Source organism: Coturnix japonica, chromosome Z, assembly GCF_054131305.1.
Source record: "Coturnix japonica strain WE chromosome Z, WE-NBRP24, whole genome shotgun sequence".
NCBI classification, from domain to species: Eukaryota; Metazoa; Chordata; class Aves; order Galliformes; family Phasianidae; genus Coturnix; species Coturnix japonica.
This window is the reverse complement of record NC_140702.1, coordinates 38,832,670-38,854,303: the sequence shown is the minus strand read 5'-3', so window position 1 is coordinate 38,854,303 and position 21,634 is coordinate 38,832,670. Positions and strand designations below refer to the sequence as shown.

At 37.9% G+C, this 21,634-nt stretch overlaps 1 protein-coding gene across 3 annotated transcripts in view; it reads left to right on the top strand.

Moving 5' to 3' along the window:
- The window catches only part of PCSK5 (proprotein convertase subtilisin/kexin type 5), a 246,399-nt gene that overhangs the window by 84,727 nt on the left and 140,038 nt on the right, over positions 1–21,634 (top strand). For all 3 annotated transcript variants that reach the window (XM_015849157.3, XM_085529930.1, XM_015849159.3), the window contains exons 6-7: positions 14,368–14,456; positions 19,487–19,659. In XM_015849157.3, the coding sequence (XP_015704643.2) occupies positions 14,368–14,456; positions 19,487–19,659 (262 nt within the window). The remainder of the gene's footprint in view (positions 1–14,367; positions 14,457–19,486; positions 19,660–21,634) is intronic.

Below are 21,634 nucleotides of genomic sequence, written 5' to 3'. Positions count from 1 at the left end.
AAGGAGTTCTTTTTATCCCAGTCTATACATATGTCTATTATTGCCTTGACCCAAGTGCAGTGCTTCACACTTGGCATTGGTGTACCTTATTAGGTATGCATGGGCCCACCTTTTGAGCTTGTTCAGATCCCTTTCAGTGGCATCCCTTTGCTCTGTCTTATCAGCTGCACCACTCAGCTAGCTGTCGGCCACAATCTTGCTGAGGGTGCACTCAATCCCCTTTTCTATGTCTGTGATAAAGATGTTAAAGAATACTGAACCTCTGGGGGGCACCACATGTCACTGGCCTCTACCTGGACTTGGAGCCATTGACTGCGGCCGTCTGGCTGAGACCTTCCACCCAGTTCTTTATACACTGAATAGTACACCCTTAAAATCCACATTTCTCCAATTTAGGGATAAGGATGAGGTGTGAGATCATGTCAAAGACATTGCACAAGTCGAGGTAGACAACATCAGTTGCAGTTTGTCTGCCAGTGCCATCACTCTGTCATAGCAGGCCACCACCAGACTAGTCAGACACAATCTTCCTTCGATGAAGTTGTTCTGGCTGCCTCAGATCACCTCCTTGTATCACATGTGCCTTCTAGGACAATCTGCTCCATGATCTTCCCAGGTTCAGAGGTGACACTCACTGGTCTGTAGTTCCCTGGGTTTTCCTTTCTCCCTTTCTTGAAAATGAGAGTGTGGTTTCCCTTTTCCCAGTCACTGGGGACTTTACCTGACAGCCATGTATTTTCAAATATGATGGAGTTTGGCTCAGCAACCACATCAGCCAGTTCCTTCAGGGTCCTGGGAAGCATGTCATTGGGCCCTGTAGGCTTGTATAATTCAGTCACATTGTGCAGGCTCAGCCTTACTCTTCTCTTACAGTGGGAGGGATTTTGCTCCTTCTGCTGTAACATGGAGTTTCAGGGATGTGAGGCTTGGAGATGTGAGTGACCCAAAAAACCTGGCTGCCGGTGAAGACTGAGGCGAAGAACTTACATAGCACCTTAGCCTTCTCTATGTCTGTTGTAGCTAATTTCCCCTTCTCGTTTACCAGAGAGGGTGTGCTCTCTTTGGCCTTTTCACAGTATCACAGTATCACAGTCTGGTGCTAGTTGGAAGGGACCTTAGAGATCATCGAGTCCAACCCCCGGGATTCGAGCCTCCTGTGTAGCAGAGCGGCACTTCTACCACTTGAGCCACAGGGGGGATTCAAACCCGGGCCTCCGGTGTTGCAAAGCGGCATTCCTACCACTGCGCCACCGGAGGCGCCCTGTGGCGCCTTCTGTGCCGTGTAACTGTGGAATCCTGTCCTTTCTTGTTATTTTATACATTCCTCACCAAATGCAGTTCCATCTGTACCTTGATTTTCTGAACTCGATGATCTCTAAGGTCCCTTCCAAACCGCACAAGACTGTGATACTACGATACTGTGTGAATTGCATCTCTGCATGTCTGGACAATATTCCTCTGTTCTTCCCAGGCAACACGTGCTACGTATTTTTAGAAGCTTGTAATTTTTCCATTTCATTTCTCATTACACTGAAATGATAGGGCTTACTGTTTAAGGTAAAATTTAAGGTAATTTAATGTAAAATTTAAGGTGATTCAAGGTAAAAGGAGATATATCAAACACTTGATATATATACAGCTGCTATGTATCTGTCAGTCTTGGTCACAGAATAATAGAATCACAGAATATTTTGGAAGGAATCTTGAAGATAACCCAACCCCCTTGTCATGAAGATTGCCATCCACTAAATTAGTTTGTTCCATCCAAACTGGCCTTGACCACCTCCAGGGATGGGGTATCCAGCTTCTCTGGGCAATGTGTTCTAGTGCCTCACCGCTCACTGAGTAAAACATCTCTTCCTAATTTCTAAACTAGAAGTAGCCACTTTCAGTTTAAAGTAATTGCCCCTTGTCCACTCCAGGAAAAGAGTTCCTTTGCAGCATTCCTGTAGCCTTTATTTAGGTACTGGAAGGCTTCAATGAGATATCCTCAGAATCTTCTCTTCTCCATGTTGAATAACCCCAACTCTGTAAGCATGTCTTCACAGAAGAGGTGCTCAGCCCTCTGAGCATCTTTGTGGTCCTGAACTCACTTGAACATGTAACTTGAACATGTCCTTATGCTGCAGGCCACAGAGCTGAACACAGTACTCCAGATGGGATTGCAGAAGGATGAAAACCGTGAATTTGATTAAATAGAGGCTGATACAGTGTCTGATTACAGTGGGATAAAGTGCACCATGAAAAAGTTTGCAGACGTCACCAAGCTGAGTGATGCAGTTGACACCCTAGAAGGAAGGGATGCCATGCAGAGAGACCTGGACAGGCTGGAGAGATGGGCCCATTCCAACCTCATGAAGTTCAACAAGGCCAAAGGAACGTCCTTCACCTGATTCAGGGCAATCTGAAACGCAGATACAGGCCGGCTGATGAATAGCTTGAGAGCAGCCCCAAGGAGAAGGACTTAGGAGTGTTGGTTAATGAAGGATTCAACAAGAGCCAGCAATATGCACTTGCAGCCCAGATGGCCAGTCATATCCTGAGTTGTATCAAAAGAAGCATAACCTGGCTGTTGAGGAAGGTGATTCTGCCCTTCTACTCTTGTGAGATCCCACCTGGAGTACTGTGTCCAGTTCTGAGGCACCCAACACTAAAAGGACATAGAGTTGTTGGAGCAGAGGAGGGCCACAAAGATGATCAGAGAGCTGGAGCACCTGCCCTGTGAGGACAGGCTGAGGGAACTGGGGCTCCAGCATAGAGAAGAGAAGGCTCTGGGGGGATATTGTAGCAGCATTCTAGCATCTGAAGGGGACCTACAGAAAAGCTGGGGAGGGCGTGTAAGCACACGACAAGGGGAAATGGCTTTAAACTGTGAGAGGGTAGATTTAGACTAGATATTTGGAAGAAATTATTTACCTTGAGGGTGGTGGAACACTGGAGTAGGTTGCTCAGAGAGGTTATGGATGTCCCTTCCCTAGAGGCACTTAAGGCCAGGCTGTATGGGGCTTTGAGCAAACTGGTCTAGAGAGAGGTACCTATGGCTATAGCAGGGGGATGGAACTAGGTGATTTTAAATGTCCCTTCCAACCCAAACCATTCTGTGATTCTTTGATAACGTATTGTCATACAAAATCTTGTGAAGCAGGAAATGTGGATCAGAACATAAAATATTTAAGAGCATAATGAATGTGTAACACAAAAGGCTCACAGCCACGAATATATGGTGATAAATAATGTAGGCATTAGTGTTACTTTATTTTAGCCATGGCAGACTCAGAATGCAAATAGTCCTGAAAAACTATTTGTTATCTCATATTTATGTCTTGTTTTTCATAGTTAGACCAGATTGTACAGGGTCTGGATGAGACAGTTAATTTTCTCCACAGCAGCCCATATTGTGTTGTTCTTTAGGTCTGTGACCGAAGTGGTGTTGATAACTCACCTGTGTTTCAGTTGTTGCTGAGCACTGCCTGTTCAGTGTCAACATTTTCCCTTTTTATGACTGCTCTTAAAGCAAGGATCTGGGAGAGAGCAGAGTCAGGATCACTGACCCTATATGATGAAATGGTTAGTCCATGATATGTAATTTTGTGCACAGCAATGAAATGGGTGGAAAGGGAGTATTTTTCCAAACTAGCTGCTGCTCAGACTCTGAGTGATCATCTGTCTGCATGTGGGGTGTGGTGAGCGACTTCCTTTTTATCACTTTTTTTTTTCTCCCTCTCTATTAAGCCATCTTTATTTCAACTCTAACGTTTTCATGCTTTGGTCCTTCTGTTTCTCTTCTGCATCCCAGTGTCAGGGACTAAGGAAGGAACCAGAATAATGGCATAGCTGCCTGTTGGGTTCAACCCAATGTGCAGATGTTTTAATAGAAGATATTTTTACTTGTACCCCTATATGCCATGTTCTACCTAGAAAGGATTTTAAAAAATGAGACTTAGAAAATAGCAGAACCTTTAGAAGTAGCAAGTAACCTCCCTAATGAGCACAAAAATTTCCTCAGAAGTCCCTCAGTATCTCCTTCCTTTATCTTTCTTTGCGCATATGCACATGTACATGTAATTGTGTGAAATACAGATAATTTAGGGGAAAAAACAAATGCCGCAACAATGAAATAACAGTATATACCATCACAGAATGATCGAAATGCAATGTTCTTAAATTTCCTTATGCATGATTTTGTATGCCTTCTAAATTCTTTTAAATTACAGGGTGGATTTCTGCTCAGTACCGAGGTGAAGTAAAACATTCCTGCCTCTCACTGGCTTTTCACAGTTAGCTAGGTTATGCAGAAAGATGTGGATATTCCCAGCTTTTAATTTTGCATTATTTACAGATGCAGTACAGTGTTTTGCTTAGAGAAAGCTAAGAAAGTGATAACAAATTTATATTTCATTCTGAAAATTATCATTATAAAGCTGTGGCTCTTCTAGTAGAGGTGTTTCTTATATTCTCATTCTGGCAAACCAAACTTCAACCCAAACCATTCTGTGATTCTATGATACAAATGGATTTTCCAAACATACTCGTTGGGTCAGTATTCCAGTTCTTACTGTAAAGCATTTTAAAGCCATTGACATTTATAAATATGTTGTCACCTATACATGGCCATATAATCCTAAAAACTACTAACAGTTTGTTAATGAAGCTTACTAAATAAACCCACTATTTAAGTTAATAGGAAGCATTCATAAGGCATACCAAGATTTTCTAACTTGTGTAAAGTAATGCTTGGAATCACACTATCTTTCTTTGCAATCTGAGGTCTTGCTCCCAAATTAGGATTGATTCTAGACTAAAAAAACACTAATAGAATCTTACCCTATGCTCATTAGGCATGTAGTTGCATGATAAAAATAATGTGTTTAGAAATTTCATCTGTTAAATATATTTATGTTAATTTAAATTGTTTGATTCTTGTAATTAACACTTTTTTTTTTTTTTAACCCTAAAGGAATCTGGCAGCAAAAAAAATTTCTTATTTGTTTAATCATGTTTACTTTAAAGTCTTTTCTCTTAAATCAGTGCAGCTTTTTAGTAAAGTACGTATTCATGAAGCCACAGTGACAACCACTAGAAACTAGTGGTTTTCTGAAATTTCCTATTGAGACACTTTTCTTTCTAGTCACTTTTTATGATGATATATGGATGTTTTCAATTTTGCATGTTCACTAGATTGTTTAGGGATTTTTGCATTTGCAATTGTATGCCTGCGTACTATGTTGGCTTTGAAAATTCCAAGATTTTCATCATGTTGTAAGTTAATTTTTTTTGCATTGATCTCAAAGTCTTTTGCCAGAGATAAAAAGTGGAAAGAGAAAGAAAGAGTGCCTGTGAGGCACCTGCTAAGGTTATTTTCTAGTCATCTGTTTACTTTAAATACACAGTTAGTATTTCTTTGGCTCAAGCCGCCATTTACAGACTTAGACTTGAATAAAACATTATTTTAGGGCACAGTGCATTGTCTGTGGAATGAGAATACAAACTGTTAGAGATTTTATTTCCTCTGCAGCTTTCTTGTTCAGGATTTATCTTATTTCTGAGGCAGTTTGCTCACTCCCTAGGTATTATTCTCTACAACTAACCTCAGGATATCATCCTACAGGTGCTTCTCTGAGAGGCAGCTTGGTATAGACAAAGGAGGCCTGAAGGCCATGTGCTCCATGTTTGTTCTATCCTCACCCTCAGCTTTCTAGCACTTCCATAACCACCATCTAACTGCTCTGTCTCAGAATTAGAGTCGCATTGATATGAAAGTGCAACATGTCCAATTCTTTGCACTTCAAACACATTTCCTAAGTTTCCAAATTATAAGACTGTAGCAACAGCTGAAGCAAGGGGACAGATAATCTTCTTTGGCCATGCATGTATCCAGCATGCTTGTGTTCAGATAGAGAAGCTTTTCTACACACAAGATCACAGAAGACTCTGAAATAGTGGCTGGATATATGTGGCTTCATATAAGACTATGAAATAGTGGCACTTTTCCTAGAAAGAAAATTATCTTCAATTTCATTTGATATGTTGCTTGCATTATCCATATGATGACAGACCTGCATGGTATTCTTGCTTCTTCCGAAAGAAACAAGGTGTTTCAACTTGGTGGAGAGAAAGTGGTCTTCCACCAGAGATACCAGAAACATTGAATGATCCCATGTAAATTATTTACTGCTGACAACTGCTGACAGTATTAATATCTATGAGCGGGACTGTATCTGAACCAAGAAGATGATACTGGAAGTGGCTTAGGAAAAAATTCTTCTCCAAAAATCCAGTCAAATGCTGGAATGCCCTGCCTGGGGTGGGGGTGGAGTCACCACCCCTGGAGGTGTGCAAGAAATGCTTAGATGCTGTACTAAGACAAATGGTTTAGTGAGAAGATACTGGTGGCAGGTTGACATCTGGGCTTGTTGATCTTGGAGGTCTTTTCCAATCTTTATGATTCTATGATTCCTTAATTCTAGATGCTATTTTTAGCAAAGTTATAAATATTCCTTTCTGTATGGAAGCGTAGAATGTTATCTAACCGCTGCTAAGAGCCAAGGTTATTGGGATGGTGCAGAGTTTAAGCACTATGGTTTAGCTGATAATCTGTTCTGTTCCCCAACACTGTTTTAGACTTGGGAGGGCCAGTTTAATTACAGTATTGAACCAGTAAGTCAAGTTTAAAAAAATTACATTGGCCATTTTTGCAGGGTGGTTACAAGAGTTCTTATTGTACAAAAATGCCTGATTTTGCTATCTTTTTTTCCTCGTTAAGATTTATAATACTGTTGTCCCTATACCATTTTTGTTCACTAAGTTCCATATGTATGAGATTTGAAATTGGGGTTTCATTTGTTCTCTTCCCTGTACATCCTGAGTCAACAGATGAAACCATCGTGTCTCAGTTTAAGGATGGGAGCAGTATAGACAGATATGTAGTCCTTCCTAAATGTATATGCCCCTCTGTTCCTTGGGATGCACACAAAGAGGGCTCAGCCAACCTCTGATACTTAAAAAGACTGGTAAAACTGCATGAGGAATATTCTGCTCATTCTGTGACTTTCCATCACTCATACATCATCTTTAACAACTTGAATTAGGTGAAAATAGGATTATTTTGCTTTTGTGTCAGGGGAACCTGGAAGTCAAGACAGCCTCATAATTGCTCTATTTCAAGAGCAAACATAATTGTCCTTTTGATTAGTTATAGCAAGCTTCTTCTAAGATAGCATTGGCTGCAGTGCTGTGCTAAATAGGTTTAATTCCAGCACACAGTAACGGAAGTGTGCTGTTTATATTTGTGATTTGGTTTATTGAAAAAGAATTGGTTTTCCTGACTTCAGGAGATTACTGTACAGTAATATGAGAGGCTGTTTATAAACAAACAAAAAAACCCTCACCTGTTTTGCTCTTTGGTGTCTTTTGAGATATTTTGTTTCTATCCACTAACACCATTTTCCCTGCAGGAAGCTACCTCAATTAAAATTTTAACCATGGGTTAGAAAATCATCTGTAAAAGTGTATGTGTGCGCATGTGTATTAATATGTTTAGAATACATAAAACTACATTCATGGCTAAATAGATTAATTGGTGATTTTGTTTGCCTATTTCTCACTTCCATGCCATGCTACAATGGTTCTGTCAGTCCTGCTATTCAGTGTTTGTTTTCTCTTTGGTAGAAAATACAGGAAAAGGCCAATTTGTTTTAAACATTGATTAATTTACACACTCACATAAACAAACTGCAAAATGGTAATTAATATTTTGGAACCACATTCCTTTGCTGTGTTTGTATCAGAACTTCATACTTGTGACAAATTAGCTGCCTGCTACTAATAGAAAACAAATTTAGAAGGAATGGCAGGGCAGGATCACTGTTACCCACACTGTTAAGTTTAAAATGTCTGGGATGTGAAGTGTTCCATGTGGTTGTTTTAATGCTGTCATTGTTGATTTATTTGTGAGGAATAGATGAGCTGCTTTCAAGTTATTCTTTAAGTAACTTCCCATAATCATGCGAAAAGTCATTAGCCTTGGGGAACCTGACTCAAGAGAGCTTCCAGTCCTGTGCTGTAACCACATTACAACACTACTTGACGCTCACAAACAGGATCCTGTCTGTGCTATGTAACACCCAAGTCTTTGGCATTTCTCCTGATATCTCACATTGAAGATTTGTGTAACTTGCTTTTCACATTTACTCTGTTGTTTCTTTCTCCACTGTTGATTTCCAGATATCTCCCCTTCATGAAATAGCTTTATTCTTATTATTTTGGGGTAGTAGCAGATTGTGTTTTAAATACTTTTTTCCTTTGCCTATATTTTCAACTTCTGTGAATTGGTATATGTGCACTTTTTTCCGACATTGCAAGAACAACATCCCAATCTAGTGCCAGTTTAGAAAGTATTTTTCATCCTCCAGATTAGAGGGCATTTATATGTGAACAGATCTAAGACACAATTTATTCTGCACTACATAAGGCATTATTCAAGAATGCAATAAAATTCATTTCTGACAAAATGTGTTTCTGATGCTTGCTGTTAAAGTACATATTTTCCCCAGCAGTTATTGCAATGCAGTGCCTCAGATATCACAGTTACCTACTTACAAATATATTCCAGTATAAGAGAGATATTTGAATGCACTTCAAACTTCAGCTGAGGAAGAGATTTTCAAAAAATACATTTCTTTCACATAATAATAGCTGGCTAAAATTTCATTCTTCTTCCATAGAGAGGTGTGATAAACTATTTATTTTAACATTTGTTATTCACTTGTCAGTGATGCAAATGCAGCTGTAGATGTTTGGATTTCAGGATGATATAAGTCAACCATACTTGGGTAATGGAAACAGTGGTGGCAGTTGTGTAGTTTGTACTGACACATAGGTGGTAGCTACAACTTTCAGTCCATGTTACTATGTGTAAACTAGTCTTTCAAGTTTGTCCCCTGACTAATGGCGTCAGTATCTCTCTATGGCAACAGAATCAGAACTTTGCTGATGAAAATTTTGTATCTGGATAAAGCAGAATCTGTAAAGTTCATTTAAATCTGTATTTCTTAATTTTCTGTAAAATATATTCAGTGTAAAGTTTGCACTTTTGTTAGGCAGAAGACCACTGACTAGTTAGTGGTTAATGGAAATCCTGATTAGTTCACATTACAAGTTCCATTACTGGGATTCTACTGTAATTTGTAATAGACACTTTTTATTCTCTTATATCAATGTGTTGTTTTTATGCACAGCTTAATGTATTTATTATGTGGTTTTGTTAAGGAAGGAAGCTATATTATCAAAAATAAAAGAGCAGCTGTTCAAGCATCGCCCATTAAAATGAATGTAACTTTATGTAAACATTTAGACTACCATATCTTTTTACAGTTATTTGATATCCACTCATAATATGCACAGCACAGAATTTGCTGTGATGTGAAGTTTTCTATCAGTATTTCCCTCAATGAAAACAAACAAACAAGCCTCTGTTTTCTTTGTTCCTTACACAAGCTCATTTCTGTGTTGAGTATCTCTTAGAAAACCTCAGTAAATTACTGGTACAACCAAAGACCAGGGTTTGTGATGGAATTGCATTGAAATACTCTGAAACTCTTTTTCCTTAAGTTCCTTGTCTGAAAAGACTCCGTGGTGACAGGTTTAAGTGGGTTGGGCTGTAATGCTAGTGTCATGAAAGGCTGTGGGGCTTTAAATCCTCCAGTCTCCTGAGCTTTTTGTCTTCTGAAATACTTGGTGAGTTCCAAAGAATAAAATACTGCAAAGAAATGTGTGTTCAGAGTGTTTGCTGGGTTCAGTGAATGGTTGTCAGAGATGGAGACTCTGAAATGCAGAGCCAATTTACGTGGAAAGGGATTTTCAAAATACTGGCAGCTTTCTTCCTTAACTGAATATTTCCTTACTCTAAATGTTCAGAGGCAAGCTGTTAATCAATTAATGTTTATCTTACCTGGTGCTTTATACCTTCCTCCTCTTCTGAAAGTCAAATCAAGATTGATCATTGAAAGATAGATGTCATATGTTTAAATTGTATGTTACTGGGATGGAGAGTTATGGTAAATAATGGGACGTGCATGTTTCCATCCCTTTCCAGCCCTTGCCTGAAATTTTAATCTGTTGCTTTTCTTGAGAAAATTTAGTAAAATCTACTACTGAAAAAAGTCACGTTGAATAACGGAATAGTGTGCAGCTCTTACATTTCTCTTGCTTATCTTATTCTCAGGAAGCCATCAAAAGACCCTTTACTGTCCAGGTGCTCAAGCACTTTTCATGCACATAAAAAGTAGCATACAGCTTTCCACAGAGGCATAATTCTTTGACAGTTTGTTTCCACTTATCCCTCTAATAGCAGAGGCATAATAAGGCAGAGAATTTATCTTCACTAAGGTCTTCTAATGTAGGTCTTTGACAACACTTGCTGGCTTGTTGTTAGTGACAAACTGATGAACTTTATACAGAGAGATGAAAATCAATCTGAATTGCATTTTCTTTGTTGTTGGTGGTTGTTTTTTTTTGTTTGTTTGTTTGTTTTTCACGTTCTGTGTATCACATAGACGAAAATGAATACATTTCTGAAAAAAGTTTTGTATAGTTGTCTGAATGGAAAAATTAGCTGAAGTAGTTAAACATAATCAGTATGAGAAATAAGTTTTATGGTAGAAAGTGTTAGCCAATTCAGTAAGTGTTTAAGTACAACTATTTTGAAGCTAACGGATGTGACATCTTTCTTTTACCTGGTGGCCTCTTGAGCCTAAATCTTTGAATATCACTTTGAATGGAAATTTTTTGTGTGTGTCTTGTTGTGAATCATAACAAAAGAAAGCTTTACTTCTTTCCATTCATTTTCTTTCTTTCAGACTTCAGGTAGAGGACCAATTTGTAGGTGGGCAGAATGTCTCATAGCCAAATATCCTTTCATGCTTCTGTTCTGTAATACTGCTTCGCACTGACATGAACACAAAGGATAAGTGCTAAACCTTTTAGCTGAGTGTCTCTTCAAAGCGTTATTTAGTAGCCTGGGAACTTATTTCCCACCAATATGTGCTAGCAAGGGATCCAGTGAAATGAAGCATTGACCCTTGAAGTTTATCAAGATGGGCCTTTGGAGAAAGGCAGTCATGCTTTGTTCTAGGACTGCACCATCTTTTTTAAACCAGTTGTGCAATGCAAGCATCCTACCAATATAGGATTGTTGTGTTTTGATGTATTTCATTAATTCACAAGAAATGTTAGTTTGAAAGCACCTTAACCTTTTTTTTTTTTTTTTTTCCCCTCCCATTAGTGGTTAAGTCCTATAATATGCTTTCTCCATAAACTGTAATTTGAAATTTTGCTGATTTCATTTTCCACAAAATTTCTCACAGATCAAAAGCAAAACTAATCAATCTCAAGCATCAGTTTCATCATATTTGTTTATCTAGTTAGTAATCATTGTAGTTATTAAAGAGGAGCTTTTCTAATTTCACTTGTAGGATTTAGAGTTTGTTCCAAGCTGAAGACCACAAGAAGAATCTAGGACAGAGAAAATGAAAAGCAGTGTAGAAGGAACATAATGTTTTATATGCAAGATTTTACGAAGTCTTTCCTTTCACAACATAATTGAAATATTACTTAATGGACCCATAAAAGATAACATACTAAAACAAATTGAGTTGCATATATGATGAATTCTTGCAGCGGGAAGCTGTTTGTGAGATATGCAGTTTTATATATATGACCTTGAAATGAATAAAACAACTTTTAATTTTGTCATTTCCCATATAAATGTGGGATGCAATTAGCAATTATCTTGTCAGAGAAGCAACGATCTAGCATAAAAATCTGCTAACAAAATAAATTTATAACATTACTGCTCTAAAGTTGATAAAAAGGATTTTCCTATGCAGGAAGATTAGTGAAATATTCAGCAAAGTTAATTTAACTTGCATATCACAAAACTGTCCAAAGATCTAATTCTCTCTAGAGTAGGCTTTATTTTTTAATTTATTTATTTATTTATTTTCTATCTGAAATTCACATGAAATTTCATACTGTTCTTTAATTCACTGAATACATGTTATCATACCTCCAAGCCACTTTTGGCTGCTTCTTAATGATCGTAGAAGTACATCTAACAGTGCAGCTACTTCCATTTCAGGTAGAATTTGGGGTACCGTTTCAGGTTTCATTTAATCCCATGTTACTGAAAGTTGGTTCATGATCTGCAGCCCCTTACTACACATTGTCTGCTATGTATAAACATAACATTGACCTTGGGGTCTGCTTGGTTATCTGGTGGAACCCTAACATTTTGAAGGTGCTAAGGTGCCGTGAACTCCAGAGAAACTGTAGATATTTCTTCCATTCCTCTTCAGGCAGCATCAGTCTTCCATGTGTGGATTTTGTCTGTTCCCTTTCTCTACTGAAAAAATCTTCTTCCCTTCCATTTCATGCTCTTTTTAAGCTTTGTACCCAGGAGGGGTTTCTAACCAACACAGTCCCCCTCTGGGAAGCTGCACCTCATCCATATACATTTCACCATGCAAGCAGGTTTGTTAGTAAAATACATGCACTGGGCTGTTATGTTCAGGTATACTACATTTTAAAGACTGTAATAATCTATGCTTTGTGATTTCTGAATGATACATTTGGGGCTTTGGAATGTAATTTGATAATGGGTTATAATAGTGCTGTATCAATTTCAACTATTATAGCTTTTTCTGAATTAAGAAAATTTGGCTTGAAAAGTCAGCTTCACATGAAAAATAAAATTAGTTCTTGAAAAAATATCTGATCAACTTTGGCAATTAAATGATGAACTGTGAACAGATTAATAGGAAGTGATTCAAGAAGCTATACATATGACTATGAATCCAGTTTTAGAATTCATCAGCATCCAGATTATCACTTTGGTTTTGTTAGTAAAGACTACACTTTTTCAGAGAACATATTTCTAAGCTACCTGATAAATTTAATTGTCTCAGTCAAAATTCTAACAGGTTAGCACCAATCACTTTTATTCCTTGCATTTTTCCTTTTTTCCTAGTCATGTTGTTGTTCATGTTTTACATAGCCTGTTGTAGTGTTTCTCATCAAAGTATCTCAGAAGGTCAAGAGGAAAAAATTAGACTAATAATATGGAAATAAGAAGTGACTCTACCCAAAACAAGTTGTACCAAGAGAAAGCAACTGTGATTCTTGTCTGTTACGTGGGCATCAACCTTAGTTCAAAAACACCCATGTTCTCCAGATGTAAGCAGTCTGTCACCCGTCAGTAGAAGAGTGTTTGTGTACACAACTGACCTCACCTAAAGTGCTTGCCATGTTGTAGCCTTCAATTTTTAAGTCCTTTCTTCATGACTGTCCAAGCCCAACATTATTTTTCTGTCTTCATCTCTTCAACTTCTACTCTCTTTTCCTTTCTGGAATGAAAAACCATAGCACCTCTCTACAGCAACAGTCTGAATTTCCCTGTCTGCTCCTTGTTAGTTAAGTCACATTTCTGCAGAGAAACTGCCTAGCTGCACAAGGATGAGGGTAAAATTTATTGATGGGAATCACCCAGGGAAGCTTGTATTGCCAACAAAATGTCCTGTGATAAAGGAAGCAGAGCCAGCTTTCCTACCATAGTGATCATATGTATTACAGCTGTAGAGGGCATGGATCAGGGCTAGGTGAGACTCCTTTGGCCTTGGACTGCACAGAAGGGTTTAAGCAACTAGTAGAGGTTTTGCGTTCTCATTCAGCAGCTTCTCAAAATCATACATTTGCAGTCCAAATCCCAGGCACAGAGCATAATACTGATGCGAAACTATACTCCAGCTGTTTTTTCTGCTCCTGGAAGAACAGCAGGTTTGTGGGCCTAAGACATGACTATGACATGCCTATATGGCAGCCTTGATTACACCTGGCCTGTAGCCCGTTGTAGGCATGCCTGTGAAGCATTGTTAAGCATTGGCACAGTCTCCGTGGGAAATGTGGCATGTCTTGTGGCTGAGTAGGATACTCACTGAATGGAGGTGTACATGCTAGCAACATGAGGATATTATGAGAGAATGCAGGACAGCAATTCTGTGCATAACATAGGAACTGCTTTAAAATCAAAAATCAGTGCTCAAGTCTTCTTTCTGTTGCTGGGATCATGTATTATCTTTGTATACTTTTGTTACATGTGTTTCCAGTACCTGGGAAGCCAGGCACGAACAGGTTAAGTTAACTGTGATAATGATGTTAAAATATGTTCAAATGTGGGTATAAGTTACTATGGGGCACTAAATAGTGCAGGACATTGTGGATAGTTCTGCCTTTAGCACCTGAGGATGAGCAAAGCCGATGCCTGTAAATCCCAACAGTGTGTGCTTACTTGAAAAAATGTTTGTCTGACTCTAGGCATGGAACCCGTTGTGCTGGAGAAGTGGCAGCCACTGCAAACAACTCACACTGCACAGTGGGAATCGCCTTTAATGCCAAGATTGGAGGTATGTGAAACAATCTCCCACCACAAAAAAAGAAACCAAAGAGACATTTGTGCAAAATGCTACATTCTCATCTTTCTCAACAAGAGGAAGAGTTTTTATGTGTAATTACTGTGTTAACTCAGTAGTAGAGTGATGGTTGAAGACCAGTACTGAAGGAGTTTGTCTGTGGTGACACTTCTCCAGTGCTCCTGGGAACACTGCCTCTCAGTAAACACAGTAACATAGAAAGTGAGACGTTCAGTGAAAACACAAAACCCAGAACTAGAACATCTGTGTTTCCTTAGAGATCCAAAGCTGTAAGTAATGAGCTCAGAGAAATCAGAAGTAAATTGTAAACATGAGGAACATTGCCTCGCGTATTGATCTCAAGAAAAACACTGTGAAAACTTAGAACTTTGTTGTGTTGTTTGGCTGTGATTGAAGAGGATCTTTTAATCCCTGGATGTGATTGGACTATTGCCCACAGCATGAGATTTAATAATACTTCTTTGCTCTGTTCAGCCAAGAGGCTCCAGGTGATTTCTATCAGTTCTTAGCCAATAGCAACTCAAGACTTTTGGCAGTCGGTCTTGGAAATGACTGTAAAGATGTCAACTACATGTCTTCTAAGCTGTAGCCTGCCTGTGCCATATTTTAGTACTTCAATTGAAGTTTTACCCTGTTCCATTTTTGATGGAATTATGGGACTGGTATGTTGGCATTCAGCAAAATACCTGTAGCTAAAATTCATTAGCTGTCAGTTTTCTGTTCTAAAACAGAACCTATCTGTGAAAACAAAAATATGTTTATACATATATACCATAGGAGATGATAGTACAGAAATGAGCAGGCAGGGCTGCGGCTGTTTCTGCAATTAACACTACTGTATCTTTTCCCTACTAGATCAGTACAACTTTGATCCAAATCAAATGTGAACACAACTGTGTTTTAAATTAGCCAAAGCAGAGAGATGGTTCTGTTTTCCTACTAGCTTCAATAGGATAGGCAATATCTGATCCATCATAAGGCTAGAGTAATGCAGATAAACAGTTTGACTTCAGGCAAAGAGCCTGCCTGCACAAAGTTCCTGTGTCAGAAGGCTTTAAAATACTTGAGCTGGCCAAGTGAACTTGTGGCAGATGAACAGATTGTCTCATGTAGGCAGGGCATTTGATCATGTACAAGCAGCTATGAACAAATTTACTACTTCAAACCAGCATCTGAAAAGAGTTAGTGTGATGATACAAATAAAAGGTGACTTCTGGAATTAAATTTTCATTTGCCGGTTGGATATTGGCGTGACATATAAAAGCCTAGGCATGTGCTTGTGAAACTCTTCATTATTAACAGTGGTTTCTTAATGGGTTATTATTTATTTGGCACTAGGAATCTGCAGTAACAATGTTTTTGAAGAAAGAAAAAAAAAAAAAGGAACAACAGGCATATTAGCAGAATCACAAGTTTTTCTAAATATACTGTAAAAACTGATTCAGATGAACGTGGTGTGGACACAATTTATATAAAAGCAAAGGCAGCATGTGTGTACCTTTTCCATAATGTGTTTATTTATTTCGTACTAAGAATATAACAGCTTTCAAGAATTTTCACTGGTCTAGTTTAAGTAAAATAATTATCCTCTCAGCACAGTAATTCTGGTGGACCATTAGTATCACCATTATTTAAGGAAAACTGGAAAATATTAGAGTGGCAGCATGATCGTGTACCACCTTTTAACATCATTGGTAATTGAAAATAAGACCTCAACAGACAATCTGCAGAAAGTCAGATACAAAAGAGAGCTGAAAGATATTGGAAAGGGGGGTTGGATTTTTCCCTTCCACTGGGTGCTCATATGTAGGAATTTTGCTGCTGACCTGTATTTGGCATGCCTCCCTCTCTTCACTCATAAAAGCCATAAGCTACACATGTGAATATGCAGTGGTTGTGCTCCCTCTCCACAGGCCAGATAGAGTGTAAAAATGTTGAATCATATTGTACTGAACTAGTATTCGGCTCACTTATTTCCCTTGGATTTAAAGACCCTCCTTTGGCTATTTTGGAGAAGAAACTAGAGTGAATGTAAAGCAGTTACACCTTCTTTATAAAGAGGAACACCTGCCAACAGTGGTGTTGAATTTAATCTGCCAAGATGAGTATTCTTTACTTTAATTCAGAGTGGGAGTTGCTGTTTCTCTGTGCATATCAGAGATAGTGAGGAAATAAAGCAAAAGGAAAAATAAATCCTTCCCATCAATATTACGTCAAATACTGTCAGCTGAGCAAATCCAATCAGCAATTGTTGTGATGGGAAGTCATTAGCAGGTGGGTCCACTAATGATGCTAACTTTTCTTCTAAGCTGTAAGTAATGAGCTCAGAGATCATGTATTATCTTTGTATACTTTTGTTACATGTGTTCATATTCTATGACTCATTTTCACATATTTAAGAGCCTCTAACCACACGGTTGTCAGAAAGTCCAGGCCTTCTCCTACAGTAGTTTGAGTCTCAGAACTTAATCTGCAGATACAAAAATCTGAGTAAAAATGCAATCTGGACCTTCATTTCTTTTGTAGTTTGTGGGATATTTCTTGTAAAAAAAAAATAAAATTAAGGAGTATACCTGTCGTTTGTGCTTATCTCAGCTATAGGCCTCTTTCATTAAAGTGCCTTGCAAAAAAAGGGTAGTTTCTTTAATGTGTGACCCTCCATGGAAGTCATATATAGCAAGTTACCACCTACAGAGTTTGTGAGACTTTTCATAGAAAAGGATGGTTAGGCTGCTGTTATTGCTGCAGTCTGGTTGTGGAAGTTGCAAAGCCTCTGCAGGGATTTGGGTGCTTAGTTACTTGGCTGGGCTGGAGTCCTGACAGGAAAACAGTTACACTGAGTTATGGCACAACAGATGTAGATTGTCTTCAGCTGATGAGAAATTAGTTCAGCTGTTTCTTTAAGCTTAAGTCAGATGCTGATTGAACACAAACATTTTAAAAGAAAACCTTATTTCAGCTTAGTTTCGCATGTTCCCTGTGATTTGCTGAAAGTTTGTTCCGATTAAAATGCCACTTACATTTTGGCACTTACTGTAGATATTGGAAAAAGTTTACAGAGCTCCAAAGTCTTAGGTGGAACAGTCTGGAAACACAGTCTGCTAATTGCCTTCTGGACAGCTTTTGTTGTGCTATCACCACATGCCAAATGCAGTTTGGAGTTTCTGTGATCGGCAAAATTAACTCCTCCAGACATTTGGGGAAAAAAATAAATAAATAAAAGAAGGGGAGAGAGAAAAGAAAGGAGTGTGTTGTTTGCTGCTTTGTTGTTGTAGTATTTTAAATAGCTACTGAGACATCCTTGATCAAAGCTGCACTTGAAGCATGTCTGCCAGTCGTAGGCAGAATAGAGCTGCACCTAAGGCACAGTCTTGTCCATCTTCTTTTAGATTTGACCACTTCACCATCAACTAAAAAACCTGGTGTGAATTACTTAGATGCCATGGCAGCATCTGGTGTTATTTTTCACTGGGTAAATGCTGTATGACTTAGTTTTGCTACACAGCCACAGAAACATAAAGGGAAGCTTTATCTTCCTTCTTTCAAATGCAGTGTACTTCTCATTGTCTCTTTATTTTGAATGAAATATATTCTAATGTTCTTGAAAGAAATGAAAGTGTAGCTCCCAACCATCATTAGTTTTCTAAGATTGTGCTTAGGAATTAAAATAAAACCTGAGATTCCCAAAGTTGTTTTAATGGCTTTTTTTATAAAGTAAAGTTCATAGTGAGATCACTGTTTGGAGAAGTTTATTATCTCACAAAACATAGGCAGCTTTTGTGTGAACTTAGAAATATGATCACTTTTCATTTTTGAGTCAATTAGAATGAAGAAAAAAAAAAGGCCCTCTATCAACAAAGCAGCCTCTATACTTTTTTGTTAATTGAAAGTCAAGGTCTTTGTAAACACTCAAGTTACTGCAGTCTGAACTCATGAGCAAAGTGGAATGTGTCTGTAATTAAAATATGTAAATTTGGCTTCTAAATAGCAATGGACTTTTAAAGGGGAATAAGCCTCAAACCGGTTAATTTTGGGAAGTGATCATTACTCTCTACAGTTACATCCTAATTATGATGTAATATTTAATATTCCTTTGATCGAACATCACACTAACTGTATGAAGGTTCTCTTTCCTGAGTAGGTTAAAAATGGTACTGGTGGTTTTCTCAGATGTAATTTAACTTCAGGCAAAATTTTAAACAAAAGAAAAACCTGATGGATCTTTTCAGTTTGCAAATTTAAGCTTACCTTACTTAGTCTAGCAATCTTAAAGTATCATGACACCATTCACTTCAGAAGTGCTGGCACATTGACTTGTCAAAAACCATGCAAAAAGATTTTTTTAGGACAAAAGTTTCAGATTGTACAGTGTAAAAGCTTCTTCATGTTGGAGGATGTTCACAGTATTCTAGTGTCAGGTGGAACAGTGTGACACATACAGTGTTTGTCAGTGGCTTCCTATAGTCGCCATGCTGCTACATGGTTATCTGTTTGTACACATGAGCTTTCCCTTCACCTTATTCTTTGCCATCTGATACAGAGAAGGAATATTTCCATGTCCTGTCAGTGGATATCCTTTTTTTATATTTGTCAGTGTACTTAGGACTGTGAATATCTACAATTAAATGCTGCAGTTTCACTGCAGTATAAAAGGAGAATGAGAGGCATACACTGTCTTCAAATGAAGTACACAAAGATTTCAATGTTCAAATTACTTTTTAATTTCTTTCAGCATAGAAATTTGTTGTTAAAGTTCGAAGGCTGTAAAGTGGCTAAATGACTCGAAGATAGTTTTCAAAACTCAAAGACCATAGTACTACACCTTACAGTATTTCTTCATATGGAAAAATTTGTTATTGGAGAAACACATATCCAAATAGGTTTTGTTTTCCACATTAGAAATCTTAATCCAGTGTCCCACACAGCCATTATCTCTTGAAAAGGAAAAAAGAATTCTTTGTGTTTTGTTGTCATCTTGATTGTATCTTTCATCTTATCTGAAGGAGTACGGATGCTGGATGGAGATGTCACAGACATGGTAGAAGCAAAGTCTCTGAGCCTCAATCCCCAGCACATCCACATTTACAGTGCTAGCTGGGGGCCTGATGATGACGGCAAAACTGTTGATGGACCTGCTTCTCTAGCACGTCAGGCTTTTGAGAACGGCATCCGAATGGTAGGTTGATATCAAAGTCTATCTACTGGATCTGCTATTTTGTGAAAGTGGAAGTGTACATATGCCTGGTATGTGTGAGTGGTCAGCTCCTCAGAAAGGAGGATCTAAAGGGAAGAAAAAAACCACTTCTTTTACATAAATCTAAAAATACAGTTTCGTTGTCTAGTGACCTGACAGTCAGTACTTCCTGACATATCAACTAGCTGTATTCATTGTCAACTGAAATACATCATCTTCTGTGTCCTTTAAAACTACCCTGAGGTAATGATGTAATTCTGCAAGGAAAAAAAAAAAAAAAAAAGAGAAGCCGAAAAAAGCTATTTTTCACAGCAGAGCTAAGTCATCAAGTCTGAACTGCAATTAACTTTTAAAGCAGAAGATTTTGTTTTTCCTCCAGTCTTTCTTTTGTTGCTTTGTTTTACTTGATTTGTTAATGGAAGTGTGATTGTTTTAATAGAGGGTCGGGAAGGCAGAGTTTGTGTCTTGTCTCAGAGAATTTAAGCTCATTTTATAACTTATATATACATTTCTTTACAAGTTTGTAGTGTTACAGTGATTCAGCTCTTGGTTTTCAAAATCCCAAATACCCCAATATCCCTATCCCTAGATGTATATAACATAAATTTCAGACCTTTTTGAATTTATGTAGTAACAGGTAATTCCTCCTGTGCTGACTATATAGGACTGGAAGAAAATTATTTTAAAGCTTTGAAGGTCCGAGCATTATTTTGAATGTAGCAGTAGACTTGCTATTTCAAAGATGAGTAAATCTGGGATCTGGAAAACATTTGTTTAAAGAGCCTGAAACTGTTGGATCAAGGATCAACATGATTTATGGAACATGCTAATTCTGCAGCAAGATTGGAAACTTTAGCTTTTTTTTAAAGCTTGCAAGACTTTTCAGCAGATATGCCTGGGTCCCTGCCCTTTTCTGCTCCAGATGTGAATAATACATGCTCAGCTACCTAGCAGGTAAGCTATGGAGAGCAATTACTGAAAAACTAAACTAATGGCAGGGACAGGGTGCTTCCCATGGTACATAATATTAAAAATATCTCTCATAAAGCTTAGTACTATGAATATTAACCATGCAAAGACATACTACCACCTTCTTTTCAGTAGGTTATATGGTGACCATTGTAGAGCTGCAGAGTCATGCTTTTACTTGTACTTTATGCACTGTATAAAGCGTAGTAAAGCAAAATACTCAAGCAAGTGCTTGACTTTGAAAGAATTTTTACGGAGTTAGCAGTTAAATACATTTAAGGGCACTGGCAAAGTCTGTCCCCAGAGAGCTCTGCTGTATTTCATAATCATTATCAGAACAGTTATTGAAATGCTTTTAGAACAATATAGCAAAAATGTGAGAAGTCCAAATACCTCTCCATTACTACTTCCCACACATCGTCAATCCTCCTCTCAGCTGGAATGTCAGTTCTCCCTGTCACTCCATTGCAGTTTATTACTGTTTGACATTGACCACTGAGAAGAAAAACAATGGAGTAATCAAGGGAGACTAAAGAAACTGCAGCAGGATGCAGGGGGAAATTGAAGAAATACATTGTTGAATTGCTCAAGCACACTAAGGAAAATAAGTTTTATGTCTAAACAGACATGTGTTAAGTTTGAATATATTTCATGAAGGTGAGACAACCATGGAAAGTTTAACTGAAATTTCTGTACCCAGAGGACTCAACCATTTCCTTACTGAAATTTCAACTCCAGATAAATCCAGTATAAGTGAAAACTGTAGATTAATTTCCAAAGAACAGTGAACTTGCCTAATAACATTGTTTTTTCATTGTTATTACTGTAGTTTTAATTTGAGGGAATACCCAGTGGATCATTTTACTAGCACATTGTCCTACACTTTTTATAGGTACAAGTATATAGTGAAAACATACTATTTCATTTTAAAATTCCTATCATGAAAGACTTTTCTTTATTGTTTTGGTTTGCGAGGAAATAGTAGAAG